The sequence below is a fragment of the Ailuropoda melanoleuca genome, chromosome 11, assembly GCF_002007445.2.
Source record: "Ailuropoda melanoleuca isolate Jingjing chromosome 11, ASM200744v2, whole genome shotgun sequence".
Taxonomy (NCBI): Eukaryota; Metazoa; Chordata; class Mammalia; order Carnivora; family Ursidae; genus Ailuropoda; species Ailuropoda melanoleuca.
In genome coordinates, this window is record NC_048228.1 from 30,060,900 (window position 1) to 30,084,812 (window position 23,913).

At 42.0% G+C, this 23,913-nt stretch overlaps 2 protein-coding genes across 8 annotated transcripts in view; one reads left to right on the forward strand and one right to left on the reverse strand.

The window, feature by feature from the left end:
- The window catches only part of LAMTOR3 (late endosomal/lysosomal adaptor, MAPK and MTOR activator 3), a 49,599-nt gene that overhangs the window by 9,912 nt on the left and 15,774 nt on the right, over positions 1–23,913 (forward strand). For 2 of the 4 annotated variants that reach the window (XM_002928000.4, XM_034671469.1), the window contains exons 5-7: positions 1,231–1,364; positions 2,439–2,502; positions 4,243–12,524. In XM_002928000.4, coding sequence (XP_002928046.1) covers positions 1,231–1,364; positions 2,439–2,502; positions 4,243–4,316 — 272 coding nt within the window. In that variant the 3' untranslated portion in view covers positions 4,317–12,524. Of the gene's footprint in view, positions 1–1,230; positions 1,365–2,438; positions 2,503–4,242; positions 12,525–22,265; positions 22,412–23,913 lie in introns of those variants that run through there. The other 2 variants (XR_004628785.1, XM_034671470.1) reach the window with 2 other exon arrangements.
- Positions 9,432–23,913, reverse strand: part of DAPP1 (dual adaptor of phosphotyrosine and 3-phosphoinositides 1) — a 48,017-nt gene continuing 33,535 nt past the window's right edge. For 3 of the 4 annotated variants that reach the window (XM_034671466.1, XM_034671465.1, XM_019808751.2), the window contains 6 exons: positions 21,865–21,995; positions 17,322–17,369; positions 15,980–16,042; positions 14,892–14,977; positions 12,436–12,523; positions 9,432–11,131 (listed from right to left, as the gene is read on the reverse strand). In XM_034671466.1, the coding sequence (XP_034527357.1) occupies positions 11,063–11,131; positions 12,436–12,523; positions 14,892–14,977; positions 15,980–16,042; positions 17,322–17,369; positions 21,865–21,995 (485 nt within the window). In that variant the 3' untranslated portion in view covers positions 9,432–11,062. Of the gene's footprint in view, positions 11,132–12,435; positions 12,544–14,891; positions 14,978–15,979; positions 16,043–17,321; positions 17,370–21,864; positions 21,996–23,913 lie in introns of those variants that run through there. The other variant, XM_034671468.1, reaches the window with a different exon arrangement.

Here is a 23,913-nt window from a genome sequence, read left to right on the forward strand (position 1 = left end):
TTTTTTTTTTTTTTAGAGTTTATTTATTTATTTGAGAGAGAGAGTGTGTGTGAGCATATGTGCAGGCAAGCAGGGGGAGGGGTAGGGGGGAAGGAGAGGAACACGCAGACTGGCTGGAGCCAGAGCCAGGATCCCAGTGTAGGGCTCGATCTCAGGGCCCTGAGATCATGACGTGAGCCAAATCAAGTCAGTCGCTTAGCTGACTGAGCCACCCAGGCACCCCTCAGCTTTTGTCTTCAAGTATATATGATGTCACGGAGTCAGTGTGTATTAAGAGCATTTTTACTATTCATGTCTTAAGGTATCATCACACAGATGTTCGTAGTTCTGTAGGGACGCCGTGATAGCTTTCCCAAAGAAAGATTAAATGAATTTCTTGACATTTTGTTTACCATTTCTTTTCCACCTGAGGTTATCATATGTCAGCTAATTTTAGACCTTAGAATTGAAAGGAAGTGTAGAAATCACCTAATTTAGTTCTTTCATTTTAGTAAACAAAGATGGTCAAGTGCAGAGTACATTGTTAGTGCAAAGTTGCATGTGAGTCAGTGATAAGATAACAATAGAACCCATTATCTTCTGATGTGTGGTTCAGTGTGCGTTCTAACCCACCATAAAACATAGGTGGCCGTGGGCAAGTAAGTCCCCGCCTTTTTGCCTTTACTCAATTCTGTGATGAGGGCTTTGAACAAAATTAACATAATCTCCAGCTCTAATGTTCTTTCTTAGGATCTCTGTGTTAAAGCTACAACTAACTCCATTCAGGCCTTTTAATGAGTGAAAGAAACTTAAAACAGATGGCCAGCTGCAAAATTATTAATGTCTATAAGTGATACTGCTATAGGTTTATGAGAGCAAATGTTTTCTGGAAGCTTCTTTCACTGTTTTATTCTAGCTTGGCTCTCGGTTGAGCAGAATATTCAGTTTATTAAACATACTGATTAATTTGTGTTTTAAAGTAGATATTAAGAAAATATAAACAATATTCTTCAAAAAAAAATGTGAGAATCAGTATTTCTTCCCTTGGTTATGATCACTCGATTTCTGACTGAGCAGTTTTTCTCACCTAAATTGGTGATACCCAATTCGTGATACAATTTTCAGTGTTGTGAAGCGTAGTAGCCCTTGAGCTCAATATTTTCACTGATTTATGTTAAAAAACGGCAAGGGTGCTGTAAAATTCTATCGCATGCACTGCATGATTTTTATTTAAATCGTTTGTATTTCCAGTGGCCAATGATAGTGCCCCAGAGCATGCGTTGAGACCTGGCTTCTTATCTACTTTCGCCCTTGCAACAGACCAAGGGAGCAAACTTGGACTTTCAAAAAATAAAAGTATCATCTGTTACTATAACACCTACCAGGTAGGTTCATAATTATTGACTGGTTTGCTACCTTCAACTGTTGTTGTGTCTTCTATATGAAAAAGCTTATGTTGTTACTCTAAATTCTAGTTTTGAAGTGTGGGTGGCGTTTTGAAATCCTAGCCTTCAAATTGGTTATGTTGAATTGTGGTAATTGTCTTTACATTTTATAGCAGGAATTAATTAATGTGGAAAAGTAATTAAGAGGTATATTAATAAAGCACGTTATCCTAAAAAGGGAAGTCAGGTCACCGTTACCTCCAGTAGATGGTGCCCTTAGCTTAACAAATGTGATTTCTCAAATAACGTACTTTTTTTGTGGTGACAGATAAAAAAATTTCCCTTGATGGCTAAGTAGTGTTATTGAAATTTGTTATTGCTGCTAATGCCTTCATTTGGTTTGGAAGAGCTATATAATGGGTGAGGTTATTGTGAAAGAATTTCATTGCTACATACCTTGATCTCTAGCTGCATCTTCTTGTTTGGAATAATTTAATAGCGTCTGCCTTAGAGCAGTGTTTCGCAGAGTTTGATTCATGTACTGCTGGTGCTACGCAAGTGATGTTTTTATTTTAAGTTCATGTTTTCATGTGTATTAGGCAGAAGATAACCAACGCTTTTGACCTTTAATTTCATCGGTAAGGGTCAGCTCGAAGCTAAGTTTTTTTAAACGATAGTTGATTTGAAGTTAACTCAAATTTAAATTAATAGTGGTACTGAGGAAGCAGGAAAATCATGAAGGTATAACTACTTGGATGAGAAATACTGATTCAGCCATTTAATTATCAAGTGTTTCTGGTGCCCTGCCATGTACTAATGGGCACACTGCTGGGCTTTGGGAGCTAAAGAGACGATGATGACGTAGTCCCGCCTTCCCATCTCTGCAGGCCGAGGAATGATAATGTCTCTAAGAGAGACTCAGTAAGTCTGTTGTACGGAAATACTTATTTTCAGCTCTTTCATATTACATGATGGTAGGTAGCATCTTACACATTGGCCATTTAAATAAAAGTTTTGAAAGATTAAGGTATTTCATTTGAATAACATATTATTTAGATCTTACTTTCTTTTTAGGTGGTTCAATTCAATCGTTTACCTTTGGTCGTGAGTTTCATAGCAAGCAGCAATGCCAATACAGGTGTGTTTTAACTACCTTAAACACAGCTTTTAATTTCTTGTAACACCATATCTGAGCAGTCTAATATGACAGGAATAGTAGATTTAGAGTCAGAAAAGCTGAATTCATGGCCCAGCTCCACCATCTATTTCTTGGTCTCCAGAAAAGTTTAACTTCTGTGAATTCTGTTTTCCCTAGCTGTAAATGTAGCTAAAATCTGCTTTCTCTGATTCATGGGGTTATTTTCTAGTTCAAATGAGACATTGTATGGGTAAGTGATCCTTTAAGATAAAAAGGAAAATATAAATTATCTTCAACCCTTGAATGCTACATCTTGCTCACACTAAAACAGCGTAAGAAAACACAAAAAGAGTGGAGAAGATAACCAAACACTTAAAATGGTCAAGGATGAGTTCAAGTCTATGTAGACCCATCTATTAGAGTTTGTAAAACCTTGAATGATAGTGGGCAAGATTAATGTGATTGAGAATTCTAGGAGTGTGACTAGAATGAACTTACATGTGTTCTTCCTGAGGGTTGAAGAATTTGAGAACAAACACCAGGAAGCTGTGCTTTCTGTAGCAGATCGTAAGATCCCATTCTATCCAGTAGCCTTCGCTGGATATTTATGTTCAAAATAACGACTGTGTCCTGGAATTTACATACTCCCTTTTGGATGAAGTGGGATTATTTTTTTTTAAGTATTGACTCCTTTAGGTTTGGCTGCTGTTTAGAACTGTTATGCATTCTTTTTCTGTTTTTTTCTTTCCAAGTTGTTTGAGCGAGTCTGTGTCCCGCTGTCACTGAAACCTGTCTTTAGATTCCTCATCTTTCAAATGAGGGTATAGATTTGATGTGGAAGACCTCTTCCGTTTCTAAATAGTTTGAAACTAAAATGCTCTATGGGAAAGCACTTTGTAGACTATATAGGGTAGGAGTGGTGTTGATATTTAAAGTATGTTAGACCTCAGTTGTGATAAATCACCGTCACGTACTAAATCATCAGTCGTTACAAATTTTGGTAATGTACAGAATTATATTTTAAGAATCCCAGATGCTTTTAATATTCTGTGAAATAGAGGAAGATCTTTGAGCTTAAAACAGTGTCTGAGATACATAAGACATAGAGCTTTTCACTCTGGTAAACTAAGGAGACGGTAGATATGCTCATTTCTAGACTACCTTGCCTCCCAGATTCAGCACTGAATTTTAAACATGGAAGTGTATGTTTTATACTCCTACCGTTCATCTTTAAAATTAATTTTTTCACTTGAAATACTCATTTATGCTTTAGCTTTCCTGAATTTATAAATTTCTAGTATTTCTTTTCTCAAGGTTGAAGCAGGCTGTCTCCCTCTTTTTTGTTAAAGTCCACTAAAATTTGTTCAGGAAAAAAGTGTACCTTTTTAAGTAAAAATATTAGATCATTTCTGAATCAGTACAGATTTTGAAACAATAAAGTATAAATTAAAGTTTTCTTTTCAAAACTAACAAAATTTCAGTGCATGTAATTCATTTTTTATCTTCTAATACATATAAATATTTTTCATTTATTTACTTTAATAATAGACGATGAAAATAAACTTCATAATGAAAAGGGGTTTTGATTAGTTAGAATTACAGTATTTTGCTTTATTTATGGGGAATAAGCTAGATCTTGTTTGCTTTTTAGTAACTAAATTTTGACAGGAGGAAATCTAAGTCAAAGACTTTTTCAGGAACATTTTTCTAATGTTCTAATTTTCTTAATCTCTGTTTTAGGACTCATTGTCAGCCTAGAAAAGGAACTTGCTCCGTTATTTGAAGAATTGAGACAAGTTGTGGAAGTTTCTTAATCCGGCAGTGGTTTTGATGTACCCCTTATTTTCATTATAACAGACACAATATCAATCCAGCAATCTTTAGACCACAACAGTGCTTGTATCCATGTACTCAAGAAAGGGCCCCTTTTCCCACCTGACACTAAAGAAAGAACCCATAGATATAATTTATGGACAGATTGATACCTTTTCTTGTGCAGGGTCTTTTCCTGATGTAGTGAGATATGGGGATACCACGGAGATGGTTCAGTACATCACAGCTCCCATGGAGTTAACCCAGGCACAAATATGCATGAGATTCTATTCAGTGGGTCAGAATCAAAATGGTACTCGGATCCACTTGAGCCATTAAGTGCCCCCTATTATACAGTATGCCCAGGCCTGCAGAGTGAAGCAGACCCTTTTAATTGTGAGTAGTAATGAGGACATATTTTTCTTTATATTGTTTTATTTCTTAGCATGGAGTGTGAGGAAGATAAAGCAGCTTAGTAAAAGTAATAAAATCAGTACAATCACTAACTTTTGTATGTATATAGTATTTTGCAATGTAGATGAATATTACTGATTTGATTCTTCTCAGAGGGTGCTGCTCTTTAATGAAAATTGAAGATGATAGCTAACGGTTTATTTGCTCCACTCTGCTTTCTATAACCAATTGGTGCTGTAATGTTTGTGTGTTCTTTATAAAATTTAGAAGTGATTCATGATTGAATTCTGCTTCCAGTATTGGTATGTATGTAAACATGGTAGTACAGCCTTTTTTTTTCATACTTGAGTATAAATAAAATAGTATTTTTTAAAGTATAGTTTGAGCACTAAATAGGTTCCTTTTCCAGCTTCCTTTAAAAGTTTAGAGAATATAATTAACTGAATTCACTCTCACAACTACATGAAAAAGCAGCGAGTGTTGCTTATAGATAGTGGTTTGGAGATTGTTTCACCTAGTGTCAGTTGGAAAGCAAACCTTATCCATGAGCCTCATTTAATCTCTACAAAAGAGGTATCTTCGTTCTAGAATATGCCCTTTACGTTCAGGAAGGCAGTCCATCATTCAGAGTTGTTAGTTTCCTCCTAGGTTCTTTGACAATCAGAGTTTGTCACTGGTGGAGTTCAGTGCACATGCATCGAGCACCTGCTGTGTGCCATGTCCCAGAGCTGCCACATTGCAGAATTCTAAGGAGGACAGGTCGCATCCTATTTCTGTGCTCCAGGGGAGCCTCTCGTGTGCAGTGTGTGAACACTCTCCCTGGAGTTGTGCAGTGAGGAGTCAGCCAGCGCGGTGCCTGCCTGCTTGCTCCCTCCCTCCTTCTCTTCCCCTCTCCCTGCTTCTTCTTTCTATACAGATAGGAAACTAAATTGTGGTACCTTCCTTTAAAGAACTTAGAGCTCAGTAAATAAAAACAGGTATAGGAAGTGCTGTGATAAAAAGCCCTCCAGCTGTCAAGCTGTTGAAACCCAGAAGGGGGGCAAAAGCAACAGCCTTTACGTGGACATGGAGGCAAGAGGGCATGTGTGCCCATCAGGGAGCTAGAAATAGTTCATAATAATGCACGAGCTGTGCCTGTTACAATCTAGAATTCCCATTATCTGGATTTTTCTTGCATAGTGTCCAGGAGATTGTTGCTTATGTGTACTGTAGAACATTAATTTCAGGTAATGATGATTGTATACCTAAGAATCCCGGGAAAGGAAACTGTCATAAATGGAGATACTTTTAACCTTTGCATGGTGAACACTACTTTTGCATGGTGAATACTGCTGCTATGAAAATTTCTGTTTGAAGGCGATAGATAAATTGCTCTACAGTTTATCTGGAAAAGTAAGTAGGTGAAAATCATTAAGAGATGTTTGCAAAGCTAATACAAAACTAGATGAACTACTTTTTAATTTTTTAAAAAATAATTTATTTATTTGACAGAGAGAGAGAGCACAAGCAGGGAGTGCGGCAGGCAGAGGGAGAAGCAGGCTCCCAGGATCCTGGGATCATGACCGGAGCCAAAAGCAGACGCTTAAAGACTGAGCCAGCCAGGGGTCCCAATGAACTACTTTTGAAAGGTAGTATAAATCTGATTAGGTGCACAATTAGAACAGTATAACAGACTAACCCACAAACAGACTTTCGTAGATACATGAGGACTTAAAACATTTTGAGGAGGACATAAGTCAGTGGGAAAAGGATTATTCCGTAAGTAGGACAGGCAATTTTTATGCCTTGCTGGTAGAAGCGTATATTGTTATATACCCTTTATATATAAAGGCCTGTTTGGCAATCTCTGTGAAACTTCCAAATGCACGTGGGAAAACGAATGGAGAAGTGCTTTAGTTACTGAGATAAAAATCCAAGACGTGATGTTCTCTGAGAAAAGAAGGATGTGAAATTGCATGGTAGCTGCAGTTTATATATAAGGAGACAAAATGCACGTGCACGTTCACGTTTGATTGTATGTGGTAGAGAAGGACCTGGTAACACTGGTAGCTTCCAAGGAGTGGAACTAGGTGCCTGGGGGACAGGGATCCCAGAAATGAGCCTTTGCACTGTAAAATGCATTGGTGGTTTTTGAATTTTTCACTTCAAAAATCATGAAACATTCCAGCAAACAAAACTTACAGTAACATGACAATGGGGTATTTGGAGAGGAAAATTGTATCAGTCAGGGATTGCCACAGAAGCAGAAGGATAGAGATGTATTAAATGTATTTCGAGGAATTGGTTTATGTGATTGTGGGAAGTGGCTGGTCCAAAGTCCGTGGGGCGGGCCAGCAGGCTGGGCAACCTCAGGCAGGAGCAGGCAGAAGACTTCCGGTTTCCTCGTGGAAACCTCAGTGTTGCTCTCCAGGCCGGCCTTTCGGCTGACTGGATGAGGCCTGCTCGTGTTATGGAGGGTCATCTCGTGCTTAAATCCAGTGGGCTGTAGATGGACGTTAAGCGCATGTCCAGACTGCACAGCAGCACGGAGTTTCACCGTCTGTTGGAAAACCGGGTACTGCAGCCTGCTAAGGGAACGCCTAGAACCACCCTCCAGTCTACCCTTGTCAGCCTGGCATCATAGACAGCTTCTGAAAGCACACTTAACCTCCAAATGAAGTCAGTAACCAAGTTGTATTTCTGTGTTCAAACATGAAACAACTAACCCACATACAGAGAACGTGTTCGCTCTCCCCAGAAGAGGACGCAGAGTTCTTGGGCGATGTTCACTTTTCTCCTCCGTATATTACAGTTTAAATGCTGTGATGGAAGGTTAACCATTTTTTAATACGTCTTATGTTTGATGATAAGAGGATACAAGAGGGAAGAAAAAATGTGCTTAATATGTATGTATTTATAATACATATTTGTATATGTACACACAAACATTCATAACAAAACAAGGAAGAAATGTAATAATCACTGTCCTTGTTTGTCCGAGTATGTAGTTGTAGCTGGTGTTTCTAACCGCCTTCATTACCCATTCCATACTCGCTCTGATAGGGAGCACCTCGGCTGCTCACGGCTCTGCCTAAAGGGTGACCCAGACCTTTATTCCTGAAGAATCCAAGCCATTGGTTGTCCTGCCTGACTTGAATTGTAGTTTTCCGCTGACTTTAGTCACAGGACTCCGTGGCACTGAGATCCCCTAGAGGACGTCCTGTGTTGTGAACATACTCTTTCCTCCATGGTGCAGTCGCAGCCCAGTTTCCCCCTGGTCATTCATCAGGATCAGTCACCCTGCCAGGACCGTCATTCCCTTCCTTATCTGTGGAATCAGAGGTGGGAGCCCAAAGTAGCTGGTAACGGTCTTAATGTCCAGTTGAATAGCTCATTGATGTGTCTCCTGGTGGAAGCATTCCTCCCTCTGGAACAAGAACCTCTAGACCAGCACAGCCTAAGAACTTGGGGACACTGCCCCAGCCCAGCTAGGTGTTGCCGCCCAGGGAGTGCTGTAACTGAGTCCTCAAAAGGCCATTCCCCCATTCTGTCGGGTCTGCTGCTTCAGGATGATGGGGAACATGGTAAAACCAACAAATTCCATGAGCAATATGAGAAATCTATTGCCACCAACATCCAAAGAGGCCCATTAGGTATTGTGCCTCTTTTTTGGTTGTGAAAGGGGCCAGATGCAGCAAGTTATTTTCTACTTGACAAAGGCTCTCTTGACCTGTCCCATACCCCCAGACCCCAGACCCCTAGAATTTCAGTGAGGTGGAATGCTCCTGAGTTTTTGCTGAATTTATTTCCCATCCTCAAACAAGTGTCTTACCACTAAGTCTAGAATACTTGCTACTTCTTGCTCCTTAGGCCCAGTCCACATAATGTCATCAATGCAGTGGACCCATGCAATGTCGTATGAGAAGTGCGATCAAGGTCAGTGTGGACTAAATTATGGCACAGGGCTGAGCTGAAGTAGGATAGACCTCCAAGGTAGGATAGCGAAAAGTGGAACACTGGCCAGATAAAGCCAGCCACTTCTGGTCAGCTTTACTAATAGCAAAAAACATTTGCCAGGTCAATAGCTGCATGTCAGGGACCAGGGATGTGTTAACCTCCTCAAGCAACGGAACCACATCTAGAACCGTAGCTGCTGTCGTAGTCAGCACCTGATTGATAATCCACTGTCATTCTCTAAGAGCCGTCTGTTTTCTGCACAGGCCAAATGGGTGGGCTGCACGAGGATACAGTGGGTATCACCAGCGCTGCATCCTTCAAGTCCTTGACGTGACACTAAGCTTCGAAACCCTTCCAGAAGTGTGGTATTGCTTCTGGCCTACTCTCTTCCCAAGTAGAGGCAGTTCCAGTGACTTATGTAGCATATGTTATGTTATATGCTAGGTGAGCTTGACCTCTTCATATCAGAACCTCTCCAAAAATGACTCTATCTCTATCCCTGCCGAGGCCTACTCTCCATCATAGAGCTGTGTGTGCTTCATGTGCGGAATTAGTCTTATTTACTTCTGTACATTATCGTGTACGTATGTATTATCTTCTCCATATTTAACTAAGAACTTCAGGACTGGGACTATTTCTTCAACTCCAAATTCTTCATAGCACACAGTCTAACGGAAGTGGGTTCTTCATGACCATTTATGACATTAATCAGTTGTATTTCTTTTTAAATTACAGATATTAAAAGTATATTTAATAGCAAAATATTACAGGCACAGCAAAATGCTCTTTTTAATAAACTTAACCAAAGAATATAAATAAACATGACATATTTTACAAAAAGAACAATATCTACTACGCAAAGAAAAACTCTTGGCTCTAAGAAAACAAAACCTGAACGCACATCTCCATGAGGATTCATTTGCAACTCCTTACTTGGTGAACCTGACAGAATACATTTTAACGTGACCTTTGCTTTATCTCATATGATACACGTAACAAGATACATTAAAAACCTTGTTGAAATATACAAGCATTTAATGTAACTTCTGAGTCTCGGATGTTTAACAGAAGAAACTTACTTATCAAGGTATGCACTTGGACTGCAAAAGCAATGTTGTATCAGAGCTTTGCACCATATTCTTTTATTTTGGGGTCTCCCTCCACTTTTATCTCCCTTCAAACTTCTACCTAAAAAAGCAGTATTAATAAAGATAAGAGAAGGGGCTAGAATCTATGAGCGCAGGATGCCAGCATTTTGTTCCCCGATTTCAACCCCCTTATTCTAGCTTGAAAATACGGTGTAATACATCACCATATATTTCATGTGGATTTAGTGTTGCTCCTTCAGCTGGCAACAGAAGTTGCTCTCGAAGAAGGGCTCAGGGTGCTCAGCGATCTCAGTGCAAGGGGATTCTTACTTCCCCTGAGCCAACAGGGACAGCTCACCCTGGGGGAGAGATTGGCATAGCACACTCTTCTCTGCTTGAGAAGTCTCTCCGTCTGTGTGCAGAACTGTTGGATGAAGACAACTTGGTGCTTCCAAGTGCTCTATTTTGTTATAATAATAATCATGCCAATTATTATTATTAAACTACAAGTTATCTACTACTTTAATCCCTACCCTTGATTTATGTTTTCTTACGTTTTAAAACCTTTCCCCCAAAAATGATTATGAGACTTTTTTAGGTTTTACCTTCCTTTATCTTTATCATCCTACCTGACATCCTACAGGACATTTAGTTCTCACAGGTTTATCATTAGAAGGGAAGGAAGGACCCCCTAGATTTCTGAGCCTTTAACGAAGAGAAAATAAATAACCGTGAACATTTCCCATTTTAGTTTTGGAAATTGTTTTGTTTTCTGTATAAAGAATAAAAAGCAAAAACAACACGCCCTCCGCCCCCCACCGCCCCTGGTCTTTTGGTGTTTGCTATTTTCGTGCACTTTCTGTAGAAGCAGTCAGAGTACGTAGCTGTTCCCTTCCTGGTGGACAGCATGACCCGGATGTCAGATGGGCTGACCGTGATGCAGAATGGGACTCCAAGCAACTGATGTCAACCAGTTTGGGGACTGCAGTGAGGGAAAACAAAAACCCTTCATCTTCTCTCACATGAGTATTCTATGAGTGAGCACGCCTGGGCTGGTGGTTCATCGGTTCGCATCAGAACGATGATGCTTGGTATTCTCAAGGAGACGACGACATCTTGAAGGGCAAGCAGTGACCCATGAGTCCGCAAATGTGGTGGGTTCTGCAAGGTCCAAATCCGCATCTGCTTTTGATTTGTTTTGAAAGAAAAATCCCCAGTCAGCTTTCCTCCGAAGCCTGCTGCAGATCACAGCATCAGTCAGGGACCATGCCACCTTGCTCCTGGGTCAGGGCATCCTGGTCAGGAAAGGTCTATTTAAAGATGAATGACCGAGATCGGATTGTGCCTTCCCTTTGGTCGAGCTGCTTTCTTATTTGAGACTGTAATAAAGCAAATACACATGTGTATTGATTATTGAGCAATTCTAACATAAACTTAGCAGGTATTAAATACGGCGTGCTGTTACTAAGGACACCGTGCAACTAATCACCACGTGACAGTTTTCAGTATGGTTTTCTGTATTTTTCTCAGGATAAATATTGTAAATTCGTTGCTAAAACATGTACAAATTGGGAATTGGCCTAACACTTACGGTAATTCATAAAATGCAATACTATTCAATGAATCAAAATGAATACTTAGATCTAAATTTATTTATGGGAAAAATGTTTACAATACATCATCAGTGGAGTGCATAGGTAAAGAACACTAAAGAATGATTACATTTTTGTTTTTGAATATTTATTTGCACAGGAGGAGTCTGAAAGTGTGTGAATTTGATATATTTTTGCCTTAACTTTTCTCCAATAACGATGTGTCACTTGCATAATTACAAAATATGAAGAATAAAAAGTTGATTCATATCTGAGCAAATGTTTTATGTGGCAAAATATTTCCCCACTGAATATTCAAATACATTGGGACTATCTCAAAATGAGTGGTATATTTATTTGGATTTCAAACTGAAAAGATAGCCAAAAGCAAAAGTCCCAGCATCTAGAAAAGAATACTCAAGACATTTCTACATGTCAGCTAATTACATAAAAACAAATTAGGAAAAATTGTTTGTGTTTGAAAACATCAAGGGTTTCAATATGGTATTTATAGAAAATTCCAGAAAGCTTTAAGGACAAGTTCTTAACAACTCACTAAGTTGCAAACATATATACAAAAAAATGTATGAGACTGGTAAATTTTTATAAGCACTTTGTCTTCCCCCCTGGGAGGTATATAGGAAGCAGATCAAATAAACCACATTTTGTCCTTGATCTTCACAAAGTAACACACTGGAAGCTAAGCTAAGTTCTTATGGCAAGCTCCCTTCTCTGGCTATTTAAAAGGATTTTCTCCTATAGAAATATGTCAGCTTTCCTCTGCCCTTCTGGTCGCACGTGTCCTCTTCCAGGCAAGACTGGACCAGGCTACACATTCAACAAGGACTAATGTACTTGAGGGTGTGAGACTAAGGCTCTGGGCCTGAGATCCCAGTGCAGCTCTGTCCTTCTCTTACCCCCGTCTGCGTGACTTCTGTGTCTTACGAGACTGAACAGACTATTCCATAACCGTGCCAGTGGGCATCCCATTGACCCTTGGGGATAGTCCGACACTTTCAATAGAAATATGTTTGAAATCGTCAACATGTAATTTCTGAGCACTGGGCATCCAGAGGCCTTTTAGAACTCACCAGTTTCCAGCGTAATATCTTGATCCACTCATCAGCTTCTACTCCTGTCTTTGCACAGAGATAAAACGTCCTGAATGGAAACACTAAGCTGATAAGATAAAAGAAAAACTGAAGATATGCCAGGTGGTTGGTTGAATATATTCGTTGAGCAGTAATTAGAATATTCAACAGGAAAAAAGAATCAACAAAGAGCAACTTGAAGAATTGGTAGATAGAAAACGACTCCTGCCAGCAAACAGCAGAAATGTTGAGGAAGTTGGAGATTCATATTACCACTGGCCAGATTTATATTTTCTAATGAGAATTCAAAAAAGAAAAAAAACAAACCAAGATCCTTTTGTTGATTATGTTTTAGACTGAATACAACACTTGTGTGTTTATTCAGCTGATGTGTTAAATGACTCAGAACCTGTGCCAAAGTGAGTCAGAATAAGCAAGACAGATAAGAGTTTACTGAAGAAACTCATTTGTGTTGGCTTAATTCAATGAAAAATAAGCTACCCTCCATGGATGTAGGCAGTTTTAACTCTTTAGGACGGGAAAAAAAGATAATCTCCTCAATATTCATTTTGCCCACTCTTGTCATGAGTTACTCTCTGCTGAAAGAAGATTAACTCTCCTACTGGCATGAACAACTTATTCTAGGAATATGGTAACTCGTCATTGACTGTCTTTTTGGCTATATAGTCAAATCTTTTGACTAATAAGGTCAGCCCTAATTTATATCTTGCCCATACTTCCTGTCCTTAGAGTTGAGATGCAAAACACTAAAAACGCTTTTCCCCCCTGCTCATGAAGAAAAAAAAAAAAAAGTCTTGAACTGAAATTCAGGAGGGTTTCTATATCCTAGAGCCAAAGCAGCATATCTTGTTCGTACCAGTAATTAATGTTGAATAGACAAGACTTAAGTCCCTGTGTATAGAAGGTAAACCTTGATGTGAGGTCCTGTTGGGCAGTGAGTGGACAGTGGGGCGGGGTGGTGTTACCGTGCTCACACTGTACAAAACTGCTTTCTGGAATTGTCATTGTTTGGTACTCCCTGAGAGAGACATTATTAATTGCCTATTAATGCAGATAATTTTTCCTTTCTTCTTGCTAATAAAACCCCAGGCAATAAATGATAATTAGTGGGAGCCAATTATTATCTGACTAGTTTTCTAGCTTCCCCTGCTGCTTGCGACAGCCATGGGACCCAGCCATGGCCAGTGTGATAGGAGGGGAAATCTGATAGAAGATTTCTGAGAAAATGTCTGCCTTCCTGATAAAAAGGGACAGACATGGCTGATAACCATCCCTACATCCTTCTTTATGACTGACATGAAAATGGGAGGCCTAAAGCTGGAGGAGCTCTCTTGGACGCTGAAGTTGCAAGTGAACTGCTAAAGGCCAAGAGAACTGTAGAGACGCTGGTGTTGATCTTGTCACGCTAGCTGCCTGCTTCCTGATATTTTGTTGTATAAGAAATAACATCCCCTCCCCGCTGGCTTGTATGGTACATTTAAGTGAATTTTAAAAAGATATCTGTTATTGGGGGTGTTAATGTTAATCAGTTAATGTTAATTTTGGGGGGTATGTAATGGTGACATTGTTATTCTTAGGAAGCGCGTACTCAGGTATAAAGGGGTAAAGGGCCATGATATCTCCAACTTACTTTCCACTGGTTCAGTAGAAAAGTGAATAGAGATAAAGCAGATATGGCAAAATATTATTAATGATGCATGTAGCTGAAAGGTATATGGGTGTATAAGTCCTTCAAACTTTGTATGTTTGAAAAATATTAAAATAAAACCTGGTGGGAAATAAGACACTCATTTTTCTAGACACTACTTCTCCTAGTTAGAAAATTGTGATATACTGATGAGGTTAGAACAAAAACACTTTTGTGCCATCTGCCAGAAACTATCATAATAATACAAATCACCCGTTGCTGGAGTCAAAGTTAAAATTAAAATCAAGTAAAAAACTTCAAAGGACTAAGACATGAATGGTCTCCTTTTATTTATACTTACACAGCGTGCAGCATAACCAATTGTAGCCACTGGATCTGCCTATTTGTTTAAGTCACTTTATTCATTTTTAAAGATTTTATTTATTTATTTGAGAGAGAGAGAGAGCATGAATGAGGGAGGGGGAGGGGCAGAGGCAGACTCCCCACCAAGCAGGAAGCCCCATGCAGGGCTCAATCCCAGGACCCTGGGATCCTGACCTGAGCCGAAGGCAGATGCTTAACCGACTGAGCCACCCAGGCGTCCCTGTTTAAGTCACTTTAAATGAGGTATTATGTCACACTGCTGGAAGCACTGCTGTCATACATGCCCTGTGTGTCAGTTAAATCCATGCCCCTCAGATCAAGACACGAGTACACATCAAGACATACAGGTTTGTTTGTTCAATTCCTCAGCTAAGATAATTGGCAAGAAGACTTTTAAAATCATTTTCATTACAAAACAACTTACCAAAAACAGTTTACTCTTTCCTGTGAATAATCGAATTGCACAGCTGAACATTCTGTCAAGTCTAGGATCCGAATCGGTTCTGGTGACTTTACAAAAAAAAAAAAAAAAAAAAAAAAAACAACCTATGTCATCACAAAAAAAACACACAAATTGGTTCATCACTTATTCCCCTAAAATCTTCCACTGTGTGCACTTGTCAATTTTACTTTCACTAAGGGGACTGATCATAGAAAAGCTACCCAGGGAAGTCATAACCCCCAGTTTGGGGACTGGCTATTCATGAGACTGGATGTTATGATGATTGTCTTTATCAATTTGAATTTAGTAGAGATGTATTTTAAACATGGAAGGGAGTCATATTTTTCTTTCATGTTTTTTAAACTTATACTTTCTCAGAAATTTGGTATAGGGAAGTGAGAAGAAATAAAATCATTTCAAATTGGCTTAATGAAATGGATGGGAAATGGACATGGTTTTTTGTTTGGTTTGTTTTTTGTTTTGTTTTGTTTTTTTAAGTAGGCTCCACCCCCAGCATGGAGCCCAGTGTAGGGCTTGAACTCATGACCTTGAGATCAAGACCTGAGCTGAGATCAAGAGTGGGACGCTTAACCCACTAAGCCACCTAGGATCCCCAGAGATGGATATATTTTTAGTAAAGGGAGAAACTGCTGCAGAGAGAGCTCATACATCGTGACAACAGAACAATCCCATTGCCCTAAACCAGGGGGTGCTGTGCCCTGGGGAGCTAGGTCAGCCTAGCTGGGACACATGTATCTCATCCTTGCAAAAGAACTCTGCTTGGGGAGCCTGGCTCAGGAAGCAGAGCACGTGGCTCTTGATCTCGGGGTCATGAGTTTGAGCCCCACGTTGGTTGTAAAGCTTACTTAAAAAGAAAAAACAACTCTGCCCCTAGCAGGAATCAAGAATTCACATTTCTAAATCATTTATTGGTGTTTCAGGTGCTCATAAGGAAAATTTCAGAGATTTCAAAGGCAGATGTTCCTTCCATCTAGAGAGCTGATTTTTTTTTTTATTATGTTCAGTTAGAGCTGATTTTTAAAGGGAAAATGTATTATCATGTTTCTCACCATCTGGTCTTTGAAGTATTTCAGTTCATTCCTGTGCAACGTGAACCATCGTGTTTTCCAGGTCTGAGAAAGAAAAATAATTAAAACATGTAGGTTTTGGATCTAGGAAGGCAATATTTGAACTGGACAATTTCCTTTCATGTGAAAAGTATCTAAAAGATTAGATACAAGAAAATATTGTTGCGGTAAGTCATTTCTGAAGAAAAGTTTCAAAATATCTACAAAAACTAAAATGATTCCATGCCTGAGGTTCCTAAGAAAGGCAGAGATATTGACATATTTAAACAAGTAAGGAGTCTGTCCTAAATATGCAAGGTGATTTATAATAAGCCACCAGATGTGTGTCGTATTAACCCTACAATAAGAACAGACGGCCATTTTGTGAGCACCTACTAGGGGCTAGATACTATCCTTGGAGGTTTATAGATATGATAGCCAAACCTTACACAGTGTCCAGTATTCTCGCTTCACAAATACACAAAGTGAAGTTTAGGAACCTCAAACCACATGATTTTCTAAGACTTGCCTAAGAATTCCGTGGTCTTGGTGGTGGGAACCGTTTGTTCCCTACCTTCTCCCTCTTACGTACTAACGGAAGCCTCCCCTTATCTTGGGCGGCCATGTGCCCAGTTAAAAGAAGGAACAGAGAACTTAAAAATAAATATGCCACGAATATAAATACTTCCTATCCTTAGGGAGCCTCCAGTCTAGTAGGGACGCAAATAACCAAATATTTAGGTTGAATTCAAGCGGGCCAGTACCCATGAGAGAGGTTAAGGGCCCTGACTCTTAAAATAGGGAGGCATGGATCTATTTCCCGAAGGCCTTCTTGATTATTAAAATGAAGCAGCATAACTTGAAAAGTACAGTTACATCCACGGAGGGACAGTTGGATACCCCAGACCAGTAAAGTTTCAAATTGTGTTTTCTTTGGGATTTTATAACAGAGTTACGTTAATGCTAATGATGTTTTGGCCTACTTTTAGGTAAACATTGTATGCGATTTTGACCTCTTCTTTGTTTAAAAAAAGAAAAGAAAATAAATATTCTAGAGTTAACTTGCTACTTTCATTCTGGCTTGTTGCATTAAAAGGACTGTACGTTTTGTGGGGTCTTAACAGTAGGCCACTCTCGCACATTGGACTTTGCCAAAGAAAAGTCAAGTGATTTTCCAGAATTTTGACTAATATTAGTCGTAAAGATCAACTCTTGAAACAGAAAAATATTACAGCGGGTCAAAATGAATAGGCAATTATGCTTTAAAAAAAATGTCAAAACGAGAATTGAGTCTACATGAGATGTCTCTCTCTGTGGCCGGGGCTAGCAGAAGCATGTTTCTTACCTTGACCAGGCCCCCCTGTTTGGTGAGGTAACCTTCTTTGGTGCCCAGCTGAAAAAGAAAGAAGCATCAAGTGAAGCCCAGAACTGTCGCAACATGATTTTTCTCTATTTCCGTCCTATTTTAAAATGAAACACCGGTTTGCGTTTGATCTTTAAATAATCGCCTTACATTCTTCACCTAGACACTTGAAAATCCTCCCACTGTTGGGAGAGACTGTTTTCAGACTGGGTCGTTGGGGGCGGGGGTCGTTTTGTAGCAAGAGGCAACAATTGAAAGACTCTCTTCTAACTTGAGTTAGCAATTTGCAAGCAAGAAGCCACATCCCATCACTTGTTACAGTGTTGGGTAGGGTGTGTCATGTGAAACCCAGCTGCTGAAATTGTTGCAGGGTATTACACACAAAGGCATGCCCACACGTGCACACACACACACACGCATTGACACTGGGTCAATACATTTGGGAACCTTGGGTGAAGTGGAGGGATGTCTTTACCTCCCAGAGAACGCATTATGCCAGTACGCCTTGTGAATTTTAAGAGGGAACCTGAGAAATAGCATTTCTAATATTTATTTTATCACGTGATCCTCCCCCATTCCAGGCCCCACCCCTCCTTTTTTTTTTTTTTTTTTTTCCACAGACCATCTCTTGAGACCTTTATTCTGTGGAAAAGACTTTCAGGAATGCAGATTTATTTACACTTGATTTATCCAAAAGGATTTGAAGTGACGGTGAGTCATTTCTTAACTCACATAACATTAATTCAAGGGTAACAGTATCACGCATATAGCTAGCGCCTATAAAATATACGGAATGGTAGGGAATTGTGCAGGTAAAAAGATGCATAAAACAAGGACCCTAAGATGAAGAAATTTAGAACTTCATAAATTTCCAAAGAAACTGAATTCCTCATAGGTCATTTTGTTCTGGAATAATGTTACACTGTATTTTACATTGGTAGGATAAAAGAACAAAGAGAGAAAAATGTTGCAGAAGCAAAGGGAACAGAAATTTTAGAAGGAAGGAGTCCTTAAAAAATGACCAATCTCACAACAGGGAAGCTAAGGGAACTGACATTTTAGACGGGGACCTAGTCTATGGCAGGCTTGTGAAATAGATTATCTCACTTATCCTCCACAACACATCCAATTGGTATTTCGCATTTCCCGGGTCCAAAGCAGAACTGCTCATTCCCAACCCCCCAACCTACCCCTCCTGCCACCTTGGCCATCTTGGTAAACGGCAGGAGGACCACTGTGTGACTCTTGCACATCCCACATTCAACCTGTCATAAGTCTCATCTCTTCTACCTTCACGGCACATCCTGAAGTTCACCGGTTCTTATCCCCACTCCCCAGTTTCAACTACCACCATCCCTCACTGGACTGCTACCACAGCCACCTCGCCGGTGTCTCCTTGCTCCAACTTGGGCCACATTCCATTTTCCACTTAGTGGTGACAATGAGCTTTTCAAAAATTTTAAGACTTAAGGTATGTTGCTCAAAACTCTCATAATTTCTCCTGGACACCTAGCACAAAAATCAATCCTTTATCTTGTGCTACAAGGCCTTTCATGTTGTTTAAAGGAGCCACAGCTGACATTCTGGACGGGAGAGTTCTCCCCATGTGTGGTGGCATATTTAGCCTCCAAGGCCCCTGCCCATCGCTGGGGAAAAATTCTCTAGGGCTCTCATGTTCTTGTATGTCTTACGAGTAAGGCGCCAACAGCCCTTTGTTCCAGACCCATTTTTTTTTTTTTAAGATTTTATTTATTTGACAGAGAGAGACAGCCAGCGAGAGAGGGAAACACAAGCAGCGGGAGTGGGAGAGGAAGAAGCAGGCTCATAGCAGAGGAGCCTGATGTGGGGCTCGATCCCATAACGCCGGGATCACGCCCTAGGCGAAGGCAGACGCTTAACGACTGCGCCACCCAGGCGCCCCCAGACCCATTTTTATTTTTATTTTTTAAAGATTTTTGATGTAGTGCATGAGCAGGGGAGAGGGGTAGAGGGAGTGGGAGAAGCAGGCTCCCCACTGAGCAGGAAGTCTGATGTGGGGCTCGACCCCAGGACCCTGGGATCATGATCTGAGCTGGAGGCAGACGCTGAACCCACTGTGCCACCCAGGCGCCCCTCAGACTCATTTTTAAAGCATGTTTGTAGAGCAGAAACCCTTAGAAGATGGAGACAGTCTCTCCCTCCCGAGGAAAAGGCAGCCGGTCAGCAGTCTGCCATGGAGCCGTGCAGCTCTGGGAGTCTGCAAGCAGGGTGTAGTTTTAGGCTCTGCACAGTTCCTGACCCCCGCTAATGCTAGCAGCGCCCCAAAGCACTGGGAATTTCCCAGCACTCCGCGGGCGTGGGCCCTTTGAGCACTCCACTGCGATCGACCCCTCCTTGCCTCAGAAGTCTCATCTCCTACCACATTGCCTCTTGCTCACTTCATGCCAATCATTACCATCTTTTTGGTAGTCTTCAAAACACCTCAATTTAGTTCCCACCTCACGGCTCTTGTACTGTTCTCTCTGCGACACTAGAAAATGTTGATGGCTTTCTGTCTGTATGAATGCACAGCAAACTCCTTGGATTTGTCATTATTTAGTGCGGTGCAGCCGTGCTCCACCAATCCCTCACCATTGTTTTAAAAACCCCATTCTATAGAACTTTCTGTGTAGAGTTGTATTGAGACACTTGGACGGGAGAATCCATCCGATCCTTGCAGTGAGCAAAGAAGGTAGGCAGTAAGGCTTGCAGAACGGGGGGTAATCGGGTGTGTTTCTACCGAAGGGTGCTTGCTCTCCTGCCCACACCAGCTGTGCAGAGTAGGTCCTACATTTTAAGGTGGATAAAGTGCACACGTAGTCGGCTATGGTACAACTGACCCTGGGTGGGGATCTCTAGGGGAAGTGTAGCCCAGGACAGTGTGAAGTTACATTGAGAGGACAGATGCAAGAGACGTTGAGCTGACTGGGGTCGGGGCGAGGATGGAAAAGGAGGAAAGTCAGGGAAGCGCGGGTTGGCTGGAAATCAAAGAATTGATTACGAGGTAAGTCTTGATTTGTTCTTTGGTCTGTTTTGACTCGGGGACTATCTATGGTCTTGCTTTCCTCAATTTTGCTAGTTCTGGGGTTTGATGTTTCCTCCTCCAACTCTAACAAACGTAAAATACCTCTTTCACCCAATTTCCAGGATTTTTATTTTTGAGTAGACGGGCACAGAAACAAACACGTAACGTGTGCGCGGTGAACCAGGCTAGGCTCCAAAGCCACAAAGCCAAGCTATACCTGGGAAGTGTCAGGCCCGCAGGGGAGTGGGGGGCAGACACATGTGCAGGTAGTTAACCTACGCCCCCCCCCCCCGGGTCATAACTGCAGGATAAAGGCAAGCAGAGGGGGCTCAGAGCACAAAAGAAGGCCATTTTAAAGAAAGCTAGCAGGGGCCCAGGAAGCCTTCCCGAGAGACACTGGTCTCTGATGCCAGTCTTGAAGGATGATGAGGGGACCCAGCCATGGTGGCAGCATGCGAGAGGTGGGGCGGGGAGAAGGAGCACAGTCCGGGCAATGCACATTGGTGTGAGCCTGGGAGTAGCGCAGGGGAGGCCAGAGGCACGAGCAGACCACGTGGGCCGGGAAGACAGCGGGCACCGCCAAATGTTAAACAGGGAGGTCCTGTGATCCATCTGCTTTTTAAGAAAGATCTCTGCGGCGGCAGGGTAGAAAACGTACTGCAGAGACAGGAAGGCCACACGTTTATAAAGATCATGTGCAGCTGAATACCTTCAGGGGATGATTTTTTCAAGTGTAATGGCTGCTGTCTAGAAATGGTTCTTCGTATTTCCTTTGTGTGTTGCCTTTATTATGCGCACGGATCCTGACGTCTTGCACCGGGAGTAGCGGGAACAAGGAAGAGAGCAGGAACAGGAGAGAGGGAGTGCGGTGAAGGGGTGCGGGGAGGCGGTGCCGGGAGGAATGTCTGCAGGGTCACAGCTCACAGGACAAACAGAAATGGGCTCTTGAGGAACGGTGAGCGCGCCGGCTGCGCTGAGATGCAACAGGGGCCCACGCGGCAAAGAAGCGCAAATGTTCTCCGTCTGTCCCCCCTTCAGCGCACGAGAAAGAGCAGGGAAAACAACATCCTGAGGTTTTGTAGTCCAAGTGGAGAATAGTTTTCCTCCACAGACAATTGAAATGTAAAAAAAAAAAAAAAACCCAAAACTAAAAAACATCTCTTAATAGAAGAAACTCGTGGAAGAGTAACAGCATAGCCAACTGCGTGAACATCACGACGAATCTGGCCCCTGCTAAGTAAGGTCAGGAATGTAAGCGCCTTTTTCGAAGTATTTAGAATCCTATCGCTATGGTGTTGTATTTTTTGATGATTCGCCCTGGATCAGAGGAACCGAGTCATGGGCTTCACCCTGGATGTTCCTTTCCGGGTTTTATATCCCAAGTTAGAATTTTCACGTGAACGAACGTGCTTCTAGAAGCATCTAACTCTCCGTGCGCGTTTGCGCCTGTGGGCCCTGGGAGCGCCGCCGTCAGCCACTTACGGAAGGTGCGGTGGGCACGAGGTCGCTTGCCGTTCTTCCCGTCTGCATTGCTGTGTGGACCCGGACAGACTCGTAAATGGAAGGTTCTTCCACTTTTCTTGGGTAGGGATGTTTCAGGACAATCAGAGTGCCTGAGTGAAGACAAAAGAACATCATCAGAGAGTAGCTCCAGAAAGAAGGCCCACATGCTAACAACCAGAGAACTGTGGCTAGCTGTCAGTCTCTAGTTTTCACATCTTTTCACTCATTCATTTTGTCGACCCGTATCCAGTCCCAGGTATGTGCCTGGCGCTTTAAGGTGGATGTGACATATAAAGCATGATGAGATGATTTCTGTCCTTCTAGTGTTCAGGCAGAACTAGCCATGCATAGCACTTAATGGTCGCCATTTCAATAAACAGGACGAGAGATCAGGGTCAGAGATGTGGACTGCGCATGCTGGGGGCGCCCGGGCCCCGAAGACCCCTTCTATGGAACACTTCAGAGAAGCTTCCATGGAGGAGGCCACAGGGATCCAGACCTTAAGCTGTAACTGAAAGTTTTCCAGGTAGGCTTTATAAAATTCTCGAAAGTAAAACCTAACAAATGCACCGGGGTACGGGAGGGTCGATTGCATAGTCCTTATTTCTCACTAGTTTCAGAACAAGCTTGTAACAAAGCAGTGGGTCTCAGAAAAAGTGTACTCGTTGCATTATCCCTGCTGTCTCTACCACCCAACGAGCAAAATAAGCTCCATGAAAATTTGCTTTGCTCAGGTGAACGTAACCTGAGCTGGCTTAGGGGCTTGGGCGCTTCCCTCCAAGGCTGAGAGCACTTCCCACTCAACACTTCTGACCTTCCCCAGTCACCCAGCTAATCAGGAACTAGGTACTTGACAAAATGAGTAAGTTAAGGGTTTCTTCCCCATTGCTATGGTTTCTTGCTTTTATTTCGCTGGAGTCTTGTGAAGGCAGGCCCGAGATGGTGCCAGACATTTGGGGAGATGTAAAGAATTCAGTAATACATTCAACAGATATTTATTGGGCTCCCTACGTGCCAGACGCTTGTCCGGGCAGTGGGAATACAGCACCACACAAAGAAGCTAGAGCACCCGCTCCTCCGGAGGGGGGCCAGAAAAGAAATGAAGAGAAATATAATACGTCAGGTGAGAGCAGTGTTATGGGAGCCCTAACAGAGCACGATAAAGGTCATAACAGGAGATGAGAGCGGCGTCGGGGAGGGGCATAATTCGTAGGGGTGGTCAGAAAGGCTTCTTTGAGAAGGTACTTGAAAGATTATAGAAAGTATGGACCTTGGGCGCCTGGGTGGCTCAGTCGGTTAAGCGTCTGCCTTCGGCTCAGGTCATGATCCCAGGGTCCTGGGATGGAGTCCCGCATCGGGCTCCCTGCTCCCCAGGGAGGCTGCTTTTCCCTCTCCCTCTGCCTCTCCCCCCTGCTCGTGCTCTCTCTCCCTTTCTCTTTCTCTCTCTCAAATAAATTAAATCTTTAAAAAACAAATAAAGTATGGACCTTGAACTGGAGTAAGAGAGACAATGAGGACAGAGAGACCCCCTCTGCAGTCAAAAAGCATGTGATAGTAATAATACACTACAAACAAAGCCAAAGGATTCTGCGGTGCTCGGTGCTCGAGTATGCACGACGGAGTGACTGCAAAAACCCAACTGCGGCCTCTGAGAGTGGGCCCACGGGGCGCCCTGCTGTCACTTGAGAAGGAGCACTGAGAAAAGCCAGGAGAGGGTCTCTGACCTGGGCCCCAGAGAAGAAGAAGACACTGGCCTCCTTTTTCTGCATCCAGTTCACACCCGTAGCATTGGGATCACAATGAAAACTGGCTTTCACAGGTATCTGAAGCCCTGGTCCCGCACTCGCGCATTGTCAGCGCTCTCTTGTCAATGTGATCCTTTCATGAGAACAGAGCCAGTCATATGAGGACAAGGGGCCAGCGATAGTTCTACAGTTTTACAGTCATAACGAAAGCAGAGACGCCTAAACCAAGAGCAGCCGTTGTACAGGCTCGGGGGCGTGTGACACAATCGTAACGTGCCAGATG